The sequence below is a fragment of the Ctenopharyngodon idella genome, chromosome 12 (assembly GCF_019924925.1).
Source record: "Ctenopharyngodon idella isolate HZGC_01 chromosome 12, HZGC01, whole genome shotgun sequence".
NCBI classification, from domain to species: domain Eukaryota; kingdom Metazoa; phylum Chordata; class Actinopteri; order Cypriniformes; family Xenocyprididae; genus Ctenopharyngodon; species Ctenopharyngodon idella.
This window is the reverse complement of record NC_067231.1, coordinates 27,845,451-27,862,433: the sequence shown is the minus strand read 5'-3', so window position 1 is coordinate 27,862,433 and position 16,983 is coordinate 27,845,451. Positions and strand designations below refer to the sequence as shown.

General features: G+C 34.9%; 1 protein-coding gene across 4 annotated transcripts in view; it reads left to right on the top strand.

The window, feature by feature from the left end:
- The window catches only part of dock1 (dedicator of cytokinesis 1), a 245,850-nt gene that overhangs the window by 76,221 nt on the left and 152,646 nt on the right, over positions 1 to 16,983 (top strand). For all 4 annotated transcript variants that reach the window (XM_051913758.1, XM_051913756.1, XM_051913757.1 and 1 more), the window contains exons 24-26: positions 4,991 to 5,061; positions 8,732 to 8,838; positions 14,921 to 15,048. In XM_051913758.1, coding sequence (XP_051769718.1) covers positions 4,991 to 5,061; positions 8,732 to 8,838; positions 14,921 to 15,048 — 306 coding nt within the window. The remainder of the gene's footprint in view (positions 1 to 4,990; positions 5,062 to 8,731; positions 8,839 to 14,920; positions 15,049 to 16,983) is intronic.

The window sequence follows — 16,983 nt, the reverse complement described above, 5'->3', positions numbered from 1 at the left end:
CTTAACTCAGTACTTTTCATAGATTTGATGCCACTAACCTGGCTAACTGTACTAGTTCTTCCTAAAAATTACTCGTTGTATCTATCCGATATGTCTTCATGTGGCATAATTGAGTATTTGAGATTTGAGTGCTGTAATGAACAGCATTCTTAGTAAACAAAATTTTGATCTGTTCCTTACAAAATATGAATTTATATGGATTTAGATAACTTGAAGACGAGTAGTGTAAATACACTACCGTTCAAAAGTTTGGGGGTCAATAAGTTATTTATTTATTTATTTATTTATTATTTTTTTTTTTTTAAAGAAATTAATACTTTTAATTACATTATAATTATATATTAATTACATTATGAACAGGGGTGCACATAACCTTTTTTTGGTCTGGTTCTCAAGGGAGCACTTGGAGATGCTGCTTGGTACTCCCACTTTGCGCAGCACACTTATCCTACAAGCTGCCTAAATGTAAAATAACTCTATTTGTTCACTGTAAAAATTAAATATAGGTTCATCTTTGTTAAAGCTGTATTTTTTTATTTATTTTTTTTTTATTAACATTAATGACACAGACAACAGCAGGAATATTAGGCTGCTGTCACTTTAAGATCTAATGCGTGGACCAAATATTCTGACACACATCTGGTTTCTTTCTCAACTGTTCACTTATGACATAACCGAGAGACGTATTTTGACATGATTTTGTGTGTATGTGTCCGTTTAATTGCAAGTAAATGAGAAAGAGGAATTAATTCGGTGTTCGAACACTGTCTGAAATGCGCCTCTCTCTCTCTTTGGGTGTGTGCGGCTGTGCGCACAGATAACAGCGCACAAGTCCCGATTTCCGCCTCCTCTTCTGCGTTTAAATCGTTTAAATGTGTAAATTGACAAGAAAAAATATGTCCAAATGATAAACTTTCACTCTATGATGGTTAAACTTAGTAGTTAATCCAAGAATCACATGCGTGCCGAACCGTGGGGCCTGGTCCGGATGGATCACGGATCAACTGCGGTCCTTTGCACACCTAATAATTAACGAACACACTTATCATCATGATTGCTATCTTACCAGAGATGGAGAAAAATCCTACTCCAGTAAGTAAACGTGTCCCTTTCCCCAAAAATTGATACTCAAAAGTGCCTACCTTTCCGTTTTCTGCAGTGCATCATTTATTTTTACCACGCATGTGCACCTGCACCGGTTATGTACACCCCTGATTATAAATGTCTTTACTTCTGCTTTTGATCAATTTAATATTACAAAATATTTTTTATTTCAAATAAACGCTGTTCTTTTAAACTTTCTATTAATCAAAGAATTCTGGAATTATCCTGGTTTCCACAAAAATATGAAGCAGCACAACTGTTTTCATCATTGATGATAATCAGAAATGTGTCAAAATCAACATCATCATATTAGACTGATTTCTGAAGGATCATGTGACACTGAAGACTGGAGTAATGCTGCTGAAAATCACAGGAATAAATTACATTTTGAAAAATATTCACATAGAAAATAGTTATATTAAATTATAACAATATTTCCCAATATTACTGTTTTACTGTATTTTTGATTGAATAAATGCAGCCTTGTTGAGCAGAAGAGACTTCCCTAAACCCTAACCCTTAAAATCTTACCGATCACAATCTACATAAATAGACATAAATATTGATGTTTCTGTCTTTCATCTGTTGAAGTGTGTGTTTGTGTGTGTCTCTCTCGTCACCTGACCTCCTCCTCTGTCCACTGTGGCTCTGGGTTCGCCCTCTTTAGCTTCTCCTCAAGGTACTCTCTCTCCTCCTCTCCTTCCATCTGTTTCTCCGCTCCTCCTCCTCTGTTTGTGTGCTTTTTTTTTTTTTTTTTTTGTCCTTGACCTTTCCTGTCACTTCCTTTTTGCATTAACGCACCTCTGGTCTAACACACAACACCGACACAATGGATCAGGCCCTCTGGACGGGTCGTGAGTCAGCCTGGAGCGATGCAGGTGTGCCGGTGGCCGAGATCTTAGTGGTTTTGTCAGAAAGTCAAACATTTATGTTGGTAAGATGCACTTGTGAAACAACAGGGGAAGGAATGCACTTTCCTCTCTGCTGGCATTGTTGCAACAGGAACGGAACGCAAGCAAGAGACGGCGTTAGTGAAATGGCACGATAACTTGAAGTACATTGTGTTCACATGGGCTCACGCTATTTTGCGACAGTTTGAGCTTAAGTCTGTTTTGACTGCACATGTTGGGTTAGTTTGTTTTTCCACTGCTTTGCCGTGTTGTTTTAGAGGGAAATTAAGGTGAAGTGTGTCATTTGTTGACCTCTAGTGTTAACGAAAGGATTTGAAAATAATGACTGTTTTCAAACAGGTTTTCCATAGTTCCCCTAGCCTGCTATTGTTAGCCCTGCCCCAAACTCACACCATTGTGTGTGTATATAGCTTATGTGAGGAAAAATCTGAAATTTAGATCATTACTCACTGAAAATCCTTGTTGTAGCTTTCAAAATTAATTTTCACATTTCAAAATTAATTTGCACATCTATTCAAAATTAATTTGCACATCTATTCAAAATTGATGCATCGCTGTCAGTTAAGAAATTTGGCATAATTTGTGCCAAGCGTGACAGTTTTGCATAGCTAGTTTTCAAAGAGGTTTTCCCATACGATCCCCTAGCCTTCTATTGGTCGTTTAAGTGGATATGTATATGCTCAACCAATGGTGTAATCAACTAATGTTTATTTAATGTAAAATGATTGAGATAAAGTAGATTTTTGGACTGATTTCCATTAAAAATAATTTATTTATTAATTTATTTAATTTTACTGTTGCTGTTTTTTCTCTATCCACCTTATCCGTTCTTATCCATAACATAAATATAACTGTCAGTTACTGTTCTAGTCCAGAAGTTTTATTTCCTTACATTGTCCAGTCTTGTGAAGGTGTCCGTAAGGCTTCTTTAAATGTGTTCGGCCGGTGCAGTGTATTTCAGCGCAGTGCCAGACTATCTGTGAATTCATTGCTGTAAAACTCTTGATCTGACTGGTGTGTTACAGTTTCAAAAGCACATCCAATCAAATGTGAGTCACAACCTCAGATATTCACTTTTTTTTTTTTTTTTTTTTTTTTTAGTAAACACTTGAACTCCAAGGCCTTTTCCATATCTCAGCAAACTCAGGTTAAATCAGAAGCTATGTGGGCTGCTGGGGAGAGAGTATTTATTAAATGGGAAACTTCATATCCCATCCATCACTGCCTCTGTTGACTCAAATGTTCACAGTTCTTTCAGACTTTCTTTTTTCTTTTAAATTATTTCAAAGTATGTCAAAAATTGACACAATGATGATCAAACAGGAAGCAGCCGCTTTATATCCAGATCTGTATACTCTCAGGACCACATTTTCGAGTGTGACTAGAATAAAATCAGACATTTATCAGCTGAATATCAGGGGGCCCACTTTAGAAAGAAGCTGCAAGTTGTTTTAAAGCTTTCACATGTTGATTTTTGCCAAGCAGGAAGTTTTCCTCAGTCGAAATTTGTTGTTGGACCTGGAACATGATTCCTGTCAAACCCTGTCCAAGACAACTGAAACTACCCATGCAAACCAGAATGTTTTTGAAGCCCCAACTCCTAACCCAACCCTAAAATCTGATCGGGTGATAAGAAAATTGTTCTATAATCTTTAAGGAACACGTCCTACTTGATGTTACAAAGATCAATATCCTTGTCAATACTGGAACAACCAAACAGATCTATATTACCTGGAGAAAGCAATCCCCTAAACATTCCCATTCAACCAGATTCTGGTAAAATCTGCTCGTGTAGTGGTGCTTTAGATCCAAACTCAGTCCTGGAGGGCCACTTCCTGCAGAGTTTAGCTCCAACCCCAATTAAACACACCTGAACCAGCTAATCAAGGTCTAATTAGGCATACTGGAAACTTCCAGGCAGGTTGGAGCTGAACTCTGCAGGACGGTGGCCCTCCAGGACTGAGTTTGGAGACCCCTGCTTTAGATGGACAGGTGTGACATCTGTGATTGACAGGTGTCAACACTGACTATCACAGGTTCTCCTGCTAAATCAGACAGCAAAGCCAAGGGCATTTGATTTTAATGATTTGTTCGATGAATCAAATTTATTTATTTCTATATTGCAGACATTGTATTTCACATTCTAATAAACCTATTTATTTATTTATTTATTATAGACATTGTATTTCACATTCTGATAAACATATTTATTTATTTTACAGGCATATTTCACATTCTGAGAAACCTTTTTTTTACGGACATTGCACAGTATTTCACAATATTTCTAGTTGGTCATTTGTTTTATATTTATTTTATTTATTCAATCATTTTTTTATTTATTTTTTACAGACATTGTATTGCACATTCTAGTTGGTTGTTTGTTTTATTTATTTATATTTATTTATTTGACTTTTTTTACAGACTTATTTCATATTCTTAAACTTTAGTTAGTCATTTATTTATTAATTTATTTATTTCACATTCTGTTAAATGTCATTTGGACCAGTTGATGATTGTTCTGCTCAGATATCTAGATGAACGTTTTGGCGGTAGTGTTAGGTGATGTTAAGAGGAGAAGGAAACGCATGTGTTCTTGGTTCACTGATCGTCTGTGCCCTGGTTATTGATCGGGGTGTTGGAGAGTGTTTGTGTTTCATAACCATCTTCTCGGCATGAGGTTCATCTTCCATTGACAGCACACTCCTCAGGCCGTTCATCACAGCTGGATTTGCTCTGAGCAGAAATAAATTGATTGATACTCACAGCAGCCAGTGTGTCTCATAATCATTAAATTATGGACTTGACACCTTCATGTGGTTATTTAAACAATGTGATGTCACAACACAGTTCATCAGAAATTAACACAATCCACTAAAATTATTTTGTTTTTAAAATGATTTTCCCCCATTTAATGTTTTATGGATTTTTAAGATAATTGATTATACTAATAGATCATTGTTTGTGTGAATTTCTAGGGTGCTGCACTGAAATATGTCCCAACTATTGTCAACGATCTGAAACTGGTCTTTGACCCAAAGGAGCTCAGGTGAGTTTATCATTCTTCAGATATTGTTTGTTTTTAGCAGATATCCATATATCTTTTTTGGAGATGGACTTTACATTTAGTTTGGTATTTAAATATATTCAGAGATTCACACAGGCTAAATTAAATAAAAAATGAGTACGAGGAAGAGTGAGTGTTTTGCATCAGAGTTCATGGAGTTTTATTGGTGTTTTTAAAGAATGAGCAACAAATTAAAATAGAAACTGATTAAAGAGCTCAATCACACCAAAGCCACTTCTGTAAAATAATTCACAAATGTAGGTGTCATCCTACTGTGCGTTTTACGTTTATTTACACTTGTATGTATGTGAATATTTATTTATTTTACACAGTCCCTTTTTTAAATAAATAAATCAATACTTGTAATAGTTTGACTTGCCCTGGGTTTGTATTTTTATTTATTTATTTTGTATTTATTTTTATTTTAATTTATTAATTTATTTTTTATTTTTTTATTTTTTATTTTATTTATTATATTATATGTTTTGTATCTTATTTTTATTTTATTTTTTTGTTTTATAATTTTATTTTATTTTATTTTTGTTTAATTTTTTGTTTTATTTATTTTTTATTATTATTTTATTTTATATTTTGTGTTATTTTATTTTATTGTTTATTTTTTGTTATTTATTATTATTATTTTTCATATTAACATACCATGTCTTTCTGAGTCTTAAACTCAAAAATCCCTTCCAAAAATAAAGGAATAAAACAATATTGATGCCTCACTCTTCTTGTCTTGTCTCTCTCTCCTCATCCTATCTTTTTCTGTTTTCCTCATGCTCCCTCTCACAAACAAACAAACAAACAAACAAACAAACAAAAACAAATGCTATCTTATCCTGTCTCTCTTTCTCCATGTCTCTCTCTTCATCCTGCTTCTCATGTCTCTCTCTCCTTAATTCTACCTGTTCATCCTCATCCCGACTCTGTCTCCTCATGCCTTTCATCTCATCCTGTGTCTCTCATCATGTGTCTGTCTCCATCTAAGTGACTTTTAGAGGCTCATAATGAAATCAGGTCTGAGGAGTGGAGTTCTGGAGTTTCGTGATCGACACTCAGACTCTAGATCTGATCATCATTAACATCTTTCTGCCTGATGGAGTTTTGCTCGCATGTCATTATCATTACTGCGTTGCTTTGCTGCTAAAGTATTTCTCACACAATTTAGATTCCACACACAATCAGCGCAAAGTGATCCCGTTGCCGTGGAGACGTGGCGGTCACTCGCCGATCCTGTCTGTTGGTCTGGATAATGCGTTCATCCCTGAGTGGCATTATAATAGAGTTAGGCGGGTCTTGTAATGGCTAAATTTACTGCGCACACAAACAGAGATGGCGGCATGAATCCTGCTGCTTCTTATTTGACGTTTAGCTGACCATGGCCTTTCCTCACCAAACCAATTTTCCAAGACGTGACATTTTCACAAGACGTTTTGTAACAGCGGGAATCTTGTTAGATTCCCTGAGTAATTTGTGTTGTTGTATTTTGCTCGAGAATTTGCCGTATAAATGGATGTTTCAGACTGAGAGAGCTGTTGAATGTCATTTACTCGCAGCCAAATAATTCGTTTACTAGTGGTCAACTGATGCCATTTTCTAGATATCAGGATGGTTGATGGTTAATATAATGCTGAAATATTATAATCCGTTTAGTTTAATGGTGTATTTAACAGCTAGTTAGTCTCAAATGTGCCGGATAAATGCTTCAGCTTAGAGATCCATGTGTGTCCTGACTGAAGTGCCCTCTCACTGTAATTCTTTTCCCTCTTTGCAAAGCCTCGTTCTGTTCTTCCCTTCTTTTTATCCCTTGTTCTTTAATCCTCATGGTTCTTCCTCTGTGTTGGAGAGTTTCACGGGGTTAAGAGGATTTCAAGCCCTCCTGTGTCTCCTCAGTCTCCTGTGGTTCTCTTCACCACGTCCAGCACTGCCAGAGAGTAAACCTTGCCTTTTCCGTTCTCTTCCTTTTTTCCTTTTCCTTATCTCTTTTATTTCCCATTTTCCTGACTCACTTTTCCCTTTCCTTTGGCCTTTCCTAATCTCTTATGTTTCCCTTTTTCTTTACCTATTTACTTTTCCTTTTCCATATCTGTTTTATTTCCCTTTTTTGACTCACTTTTTATTTTCCCTTTTCCCTCTTCCTTTTCCTTTTTCTGCTTTTAAATATTGGTTTTATTTCCCTTTTTCTGGGCTCACTTTCCCCATCCCTTTATTTTCTTTTTCTCTTTCCTTTTCCCTCTTCCTTTTCCTTTTTTTTGCTTTCTTTTTCCCTATGTTTTATTTCCCTTTTCGTGCCTCACTTTTTCCCATTTCTTTTTTCTGTCCTTTTTCCTTTTTCGCCTTCCTTTTCCATATTGGTTTTATTTCTCTTTTCCTTTGCTCACTTTCCCCATCATATTTTCCTTTTCTTTTTCCCTTACCCTTTCCCTACTTTCCCCATCATATTTTCTCTTTCTCTTTCCCTCTTTCTCTTTCCCTCTTTCCCTCTTTCTCTTTCTCTTTCCCTTTCTTTCTCTTTCTTTCTTTCTCTTTCTCTTTCTCTTTCCCTTTCTTTCTCTTTCTCTTTTTCTCTTTCTCTTTCTCTTTCTTTCTCTCTCTTTTCCTTTCCATTTCCCTTTTTCCCTTTTTCCCTATGTTTAATTTTTCCTTTTCTTGACTCACTTTTTCCTTTTTCATTCCTTTTACTTATCCTCATCTCTTTCCCCTTTTCTTTTTCTCTTGTGTTTCTCTTTTCTTTCGACCTGTTTTCCTCCTCCACCTTTCTCTTTCCATTTCCTTTCCTTCCTATTTCTACGAATAAAGTAGTGGGTAAAAGGCACTGTTGGGCAAAACAAGCAGGACATAATCTATTTTTATTCATGATTTTTTCACAGTTTAATATGCAGAGAAAGAAAAAAGGAAGTCATTTGTATGTTGATTCTCCCAAAAAGTATAAACACTGACACTGTGACACTTCAGATCAGACTGTGAATCTGTTTTTTTTTTTTTTTTTTTTTTTTCCCAAGCATCCTGAGCAGTAGCATGTTTGGGACTGTCTGTTTGACTGACCAATGAAGGGCCAGTTCAGGAAAACTACTTCAGGAAATTTGTTTTGCACTTTTCACTATCATTGAGGGCAGAAAAAAATTACTTGAGGCCTGGTTAGTTCATAGTGTGTTGGCATTGCGCTGTTTGCTCACAGTTCATTGTCATAGAAGTGTGTTTGCTCAGCAGAGAGGTCGAGGGTCCCCCCCCCACACACACACACACAGACCAAACAAATGCTGAACGAGGCCATCTCTGAATTCTGTCATCATCTGCCAGACCGCTCTCATCCTGCTTTCTTCAAGAGCCAGTTCTTTCCACAAAAAGAGCCACTGCTCTCCTGTTGTGCCCTGGGCTTGTGTGTATGTGTGTGTCTGTGAGTGTGTGTGTGTGTCTGTGAGTGTGCGTGTGTGTATTCAGATGAGGACAGAGGGATCTAGCCCACAGCACTTAGCATGGTTTAGAAATGAGCTGTCACTTCTACAGCAAGTGGAGACGAGAAGAGAGGGATGTTCAAACACTCACACATCCATAGACACCTGTTAGTGTTAACTAAGTTGTAGTTGTGCAGTTAAAAGCAGTGTTAACCCTCTTCTATGTCTTTCTCTCTCTCTCTCTCTCTCTCCAGTAAGCTGTTCAGTGAGTTTATACTCAAAGTTCCTCCGGGACGTCTGGTGAAGCAGAAGTTGAACTGCATGATTGACATCGTCCACAGCGACCTGTTTACTCAGCATGGTACGTACACAGACAAACACACACCGATTCTCTCTAAAGGTCACTGTCCGACACCAGCTGTGTGATGGTGTGTTTATGCTGTGTGCGACGTTGTGATTGGTGCGTTTTGTGGATGTGCATCTCTTCTGATTTAATTCTGATGGGTAAAACATGCCTTATTTTTGATAACTTGACCTAACTTTAAATTGAGAAATTGCATCCATCCATCCATCCATCCATCGTCTTCCATTTCTTTCAATTATTTTTCCATCCATTATCCATCCATCCATCCATCGATCCATCATCCATCCATTCATCCATTCATCCCTTTCAATTATTTTTCCATCCATCATCCATCCATCCATCCATCCATCCATCCATCATCCATCCATCCATTCATCCCTTTCAATTATTTTTCCATCCATCCATCATCCATCCTTTTCAATTATCCATCCATTCATCCATCCATCCATCCATCCATTTCTTTCAATTATTTTTCCATCCATCATCCATTTCTTTCAATTATTTTTCCATCCATCATCCATCACTTTCAATTATCCATCCATCCATCCATCCATCCATTTCCTTCAATTATTTTTCCATCCATCCATCCATCCATCCATCTGAAAATTCACAATTTTGTAAATGCATGAACCATAACAAAAGCGTGATTACTAGTTTAGTATAAATAACAATTAATATTGGCATTCAGCATTGTTTTTCTCTGCTGCCTGCAACCCATCAGACCTGACCTTCAACTCCTTTTTGGGTTCATTATTCACTTCATTATATTACATTAATGTCTGGTTTAAGAAGCGTATAAAACCGCATGGCTACCATTATTTTAATGCAGTTTGCAAAAAGTTCTATATTGCTATGTTTCTAGCAGAAATCCAGATAATTCTCATGAATATTTGTGAATTTGCATGAGTGATGCCGTGTGTAAGGATGGTGTGTGTGTGTGTGTCATATGTGCACCACTTCTCTGTCAAACTGAGTTTGTTTAGTCAGAGAAATGTGTTTGTGTTGTGTGCATATTGTGTGGATGTGTCCCAAGGTGAAGTGTAGTGTTAAAGCAGTGACATATGGCAGCTCTGCAGGTAGATTGTAAGTAGATGCACATCATTCAGCAGTAATTATCTGTGGATGTGTCTCCTGTTCTGACTTAATTAAATCACTCATCATGTGTCCATGCACTGTCTCGTGCGCTTCAGTCTCTCTCGCTCTCTTAAGGATCAACATAAAGAAATCAGGATTTAATGGATAAGAGTAAGATAATTTGATTTATATCCAAGTGTAATTTGATAAATAAGTCATTTGATAAATAACTTTGTGCTGTGAGCATGTGCAACATTAGCTTTGTATATACAGTTATGCATTTAACACAGCAAGATAAATTAAATTTAGTTCATAACTTAGAATATTGTATTTCATCGCTGTCGGGTAGAAACCTTGTATCTCCATATTTCCTCATTTTTATTTCTTTTCATAAATCATTAATATTGGTCAGCCTTCACATCTGCATGTGGGTTTTGCAAAAACTTAACCAATGAAAAGTATTAAAAATAGCTTGTAACTAAACCTTGTAACTCCATTGGATCTTCAAACTGTCAGTCAAACCTTGTAACTCCACCCACCTCTATCGTGAATGAAGTGCTGCACACAGTTTGGAACGCCTCTGCTTTTTTGCAATGCAACGGTAAAGAACTTGTGTGTGTGAATAAGAGTAATTTGAATTGAGTAATTTTCTTTACTCGAAACACTATATATATATATATATATATATATATAAAGCTGCTATGCACAAAGCTGTGCATAGCAGCTTTGTCTTTAATAACGTGAGATTTTGGCCAAATTACAGAAAAAAACTGATTGACCGCATAGCTACAGTAAAATTTAAACCTGTAATTTGATGAAAACGCTATGCAATGTATTTACTGCCTCAGATGCAGCCATTCTAATGACGGACAAAACACATCCAAAATTTACTGGTCAAAAACCTTGGAACTTCATTTGAAGCTTGATTTTGGTAATAATATGTTAATAATGTATTGGAACATATGTCTGACTATATATATATAAATCCACAATATCAACTTTGACAATGCGGTGTTTAATTATTTTAAAAAAATACTGTTTTTTTTTTTTTTTTTTTTTGTTTTTTTTCATTTCTTGAAAATTAGTGTTTTTGGAAATACAAGGTTTGACAGCGATGATATGAAATATGAAAACTAAAGAAATTTCCATAACTAGGCCTGGAAATCACAGTTGTAAACTCAGGTTATACCAGGTTTTACATGACTGTGGGAATTCTGTATATTCTACAAGACAAAATACCAAATGAATTTACACATTGTTTTGTTGTCTTAATACTGTTTGTTGTGTTCTTTGTTTCTTTTTTTGGAATATATGTAAATATGTCATGTAGCTTCTTTGGGGCCTTACTAAATAAAACAATATATAAAAACATTTGTAATATTATTATTTTAAATTTATAGAATCATAATCCTAATTATATATTATATAATTAATTACAATTTATTAAATAAGAATAATTATTTTCTTTGGATATTTTAAAATAATATTACATGTGTATATTTGATTTATTTATTTATTTTTATTATTATTATTTTTTTAAGAAGCAGGAATACCAGTAATGTTATTTATCTGGCTGACTTTTGAAAGAGCTTCTTCTAGATCTCTGTCGCAGTGCTTTAAAAGCTTCTGCTGGTCTTTCTGACTCTGGTTTTTGGCACCAGTAGTGTGTGGGAAAATGAGATTTGAAAAGTTGTTGAGCTGTAGATCTTTTTGTCGTGTCTCACTGAAGGACCGCTCATCTCTCCCTCTATCAGAGTGTGTTTGCGAGCACTGACTCCTCTAGCTCACGGTTTCCAGTGCCAACTGCTCCACTGGAATAAATTACCCACAAATGGGCTTGTCTAACCTGAACAAATGTTTTGAGCGTGCTCGCGGCTGGTGTCACTTCTTGTTGTTTTTCTGAGTAGTGTGTGTATGTGTGCATATTTGTGTGTGTTTCATTGTGCTTCAGCACAGAATTGTCAACTTCGATTTATTCTAAACAAAGATTTAGCTAATGTAAACTTCACATGACTGTTGACTCATGCAAATGACGTGTTTCCGGAGGATTTCATGTTTCATTTCTGTCTAATGAGCATTATTCTGATGTTAATTTCTGAATCCTGTTTGACAGCTTGTTAATATGCAGTTTTAATGGCTGTTTTCCAAGGCAGTGAGCATGACTGTTACTGTCACTCGTTCTTGAGGTTGCTGATTTGAACCAAAGCCAAGCACCACTCACATTTTCTCAGAAAATGTAAAATCTAGTCTTTAAATTGGTGCCACGTCAATATGAAATCATGGAGCCCCATAAAGACTGTGATTGTGCGTTTCACTTCTCTAAACACTGACTGATGATTGACATTTATTTATTAATTCATTCATGTGTTTATGCACTTTTTTTATTTTATTTTATTCTTTATTTTATTCTTTTTATGTAATATTTTATTACAGTGGCTCTGTAGTCAATGTTTCAGTGTTTTGGTGACTGTTTTTCTCTCTCTGAGCGCACATACGCTAGATGAATGTTTTCAGTCGTGTAATGTGAGTAACATTAGCCTTCACTCCTTCAAAAAAAATACTTTTTATACTCTTTATATCACTGACGCTTTCTGTCTGAACAGGAGTGTGAAAACAGCATTCTTGTTTGAGTCTTGTTCTTTTGCATTTTATAAAGGTAACAAGGGAAACTACTCTCATGAAAGAAAATATATCACTTAGTGTGCTGACCTGGATGACCTTCATTCGTTCATTCGTTCGTTTATTCGTTAATTTATTCATTAATCTATTTATTAATGCATGCATCTATTAATGAATTTATTAATGTATGCATATATTTATTTATTAATGTATGCATCTATTAATTAATGTATGCATATATTTATTTATTAATTTATGCATCTATTAATCAGTTTATGTATGCATCTATTTATTAATCCATTTATTTATGCATCTGTTTATTCATTATTTTTTATGCATATATTTATTAATTAATGAATGTATCTATTTATTAATTTACGCATCTATTTATTTATTTTTTGCATCTATGCATTGATTTTTTTTGTATCCTTTCATTTATTCTTTATTATATTTATTTTTATTCTTATTTTTCATTTTTATTCTTGTTGTTAATATATTTATTTATTTTTCATTTATACGTTTCATTTTTTACATGTTTAGAGACAATTAACTGTAAAATCTATATGCCACAATGATAGATCACCATTCAACAGAGTGATAATTGAAATTGTGTCTGTTGTAACTCTTATTACATGACCACTTACCACATAAACTAATAATTCTGTAATTAGTTGTTTCTTTAAAGCGTGCGTGATTTTAACATGTTACCTTTAAAACACTTTTTATATTTGTTCAGCAGACTTGTAAAAAACTTGATGTCAGGAAATTGCGTAGACATCCAATCAGATTGAAGCCAGTTTTGAGACAGCTTTTGCCATTTTTCTTTTCGGTGTGCATCAGACAGTTCACAACATGTCTATGAATTGGCCATATAGACTTTAAGCTTTTCCTTCTTTTGAAATATTTACATTCATTAATTTGGCAGATATAAAATTTTTTATCAGTATTTTTGTGTTCTCTGGGAATTAAACTCGTGACCTTGATGTCGCCAGTTCCGTGTTTTACAAGATTATGAGATAAAAACATCTGGATTACAGGAAAAATATATGTTTTAAAAATGCAGAAGTCGCATCTCATCTCAGGAAACACACAGCTCGCTGCTGATGTCAGATGCTGTGATTTATCCTGCTGTGACCCTGATTTAAATTTTGGCTTGTGAAGTGATGTCTCAAAGTTCACGGGCAGGTCAGTTATTTAATGCATAAGCGTATTGTGCATGCGCTCGTAAAAGGATAGTGTGGATTTATTTGTATGAGTTTAAACTGGCCCTAACAGCATGATAAATGAGCTTTCAGGAAGGCCAGCGGGAGTTCCTGTGTGTGTTTGCTCCAGTAATAAAGAAAAACAGATTTACATTGATTCAGCTCACACACAGTCTCACAAAGTCCCGCCTCCCATGTTTATGGACAGATTCTGTGCCACGCCCCTTTATTATTTTATTGATTGTGTGGCAGATAAATGATTTCTTCCACTGTAGTTGTGCAGCAGATATCAGTCTGTGTTTGTGTATGAGATGTGTTTGCTGTCTAATGAAGAATTAGAGATATTTTGTTGAGGCCTTTTATTTAGCAAATATTTGGCCATTTTGATCCAACTGTTCACAGATGATCCCCTTGATATAGATATATATATATATATATATATATATATATATATATATATATATATATATATATATATATATATATATAAAAACAAACAAATGTGTACTATCAAGGGGATCATCTGGGAACAGTTGGTTCAAAATGGCCAAATAAATATATATATATATATTATTTATTATTATTATTATTATTATTATTATTATTATTATTATTATTATTATTATTATTATTTATTATTATTTTTTTTTACACATTTTTATTGTGATCAGTGACACTCATTTGGCTAGTCACCAACAAATCAATATTATTTTTGAATGGAGATAATATAATTTTAATATTTTGATTTAGATTTTATGCTCATGTGTTCTGATTTCATTTTAATTTCCGTAAAATTTTGTTGTTTTAGTCATTTTTGAGGTTTTTTTTTTTTTTTTTTTTTTTTTTTTTTTTAATTTCTATATAGTTTCGGTTATAATAATAACCATGCTACACACAGTGCAGATTCTGAAAATATTGTTTATTTTATGCCATAGCATTTTTTTTTTTTTTTTTTTTTTTAAACTTGATTTTCTGGTTTGAAAAACATTTTTATTTCCATATTCTTTTTTTTGATTGATTGATTTTTGATTTTTATTTTCATTTTTGATTTGATTAAAAAAACATTTCGGTTGGCTAGTAGGCTGATATATTTTAGGTCTGGCTGTATGGTCACTTCAGGTTGTTAAGAGATTATTTCACCTTTTTGTGTGTGTGTGTGTGTGTGTGTGTGTGTGTGTGTGTAGACTGCAGAGAGATCCTGTTGCCTTTGATGACGGAGCAGCTCAAACTTCATCTGGAGAATAATGAAGAGCTGGACTCCTGCTGTCAACTGCTCAGCAACATCCTGGAGGTGCTTTACAGGAAGGACGTGGTGAGAACGCGCGCGCACACACACACACACACACACACACACACACACACACACACACACACACACACACACACACACACACACACACACACACACACACACACACACACATTCCCTGCTTCTTAAAGGAGTAGTTCACACCAAAATGGAAAATCCAAGTCCAAATCTTTTTGTGACAAATAGACTGAAATTGAAAGTCTAATACCTGAAAGTCTAAAACACCATTGATTGGCAAATCTGTGTGTTTATCTCATGTCATCCTTTAACTTCCATAACCTGTATGTGGCCCACTCAGATATGAGTTGATTTAATTACAGTTAATTAATTTTTGGCTCGTTTTGTGACTGTTACTTGGCCTTTACAGTCAGCACTCGACTGCACAGCACATCTGGATATCTGCCCAGTTAAAATGCTCTTCTTATTCAATTGATCAGTTGCTGCCGCCATGTAGAAAACCTAATATATATATTAATATTAATATATATATACATATGTATGTGTGTGTGTGTGTGTGTGTGTGTGTGTGTGTGTATATATAATATATATATATATATATATATATATATATATATATATATATATATATATATTATGCTGAAATAAAAGTTAATACCCTAGTGTTTCAGTAACACTAAAATAACACTGCGTTACACACATCTGTACGTCACTGATTCTCCCACTTCATGGTGCTGTGGGTGAAGCATCCTTTGAACCATTGTACGAGCGTGTGTGTGTTTACGTGATAACTGAGCGTGTGCGTGTGTGTTGCGTAATACACACGTCACAGTCGAGCACAGAGCTCTCATCGCTGGTTGGAGATCAGCTGCATCCTTTGAGGAGGACCTTGGAAAAGCTTGTTTAATAATTGACGATCTGCTGCGAGTGTTTCAGGATCCCCACTAACAAACACACACACGGCTCAGAGCGTCGGGGTGCGATGCGGTTTATTTTACAGCAGTGAAATTTGAAGAAACATCTTCACTGTACTGACTAATTCAATATCTGTTAAATTAGTATCTGTCTTCTACTGGTGAACACGGCTCCAGCAGGGCAGCGCTAGACCACGATCACACAGATTCCCTGCAGCAACTTTTTTTGCCATCAGTAATTATTTTCATCCAAAGCTAATTAAAGGTGCAATGTGTAATGTTTAGGAGGATCTATTGACAGAAATTTAATATAATATGTCTTTATACTTTAATGTATAAAGACCTTACAAAATGAACCGTTATGTTTTTATTATGTTAGAATGAGCCATTTCTATCTCATACACCGCAGGTCCCCTTACATGTTAAGTTGCCATTTTGCGCCGGCATGTTTCTACAGTAGCCCTAAACGGACAAACTGCTCTACAGAGCACGTTTGATTGACTAGCTACTCTCTGCTGTCTCAAATGACAACATATTTGTCCTGTGTTGGCCACTGTAGCTTCTCTATATTGCAATTCACAACCTCACCGCTAGATGCTGCTAAAATTTTTAATTTTTTGTTTGTTTTTTTGATGTTTTTGAAATAAGTCTCTTCTGCTCACCAAGGCTGAGTTTATTTGATCAACAATACAGTAAAACCGTAAAACTGTGAAATATTATTACAATTTAAAAGAACTGTTTTCTATTTGAATATATTTTAAAATGCAATTTATTCCTGTGATCAAAGCTGCATCATTACTCCAGTCTTCAATGTCACATGATCCTTCAGAAATCATTCTAATTTGCTGATTTGCTGCTCAAGAAACATTTCTGATTATCAGTGTTGAAAACTGTTGTGCTGCTTCATATTTTTGTGGAAACCTTGACACATTTTTTCCAGGATTATAGAGAGTTAAAAAGAACAAATTTTGTTGCTTCAATGAAATTCCCTCATCACTGAATGTCACTCACCAGAGATATTTGAGTTTATATAATGTTGTCTTGTGTGGATAAATCATTTATTTGT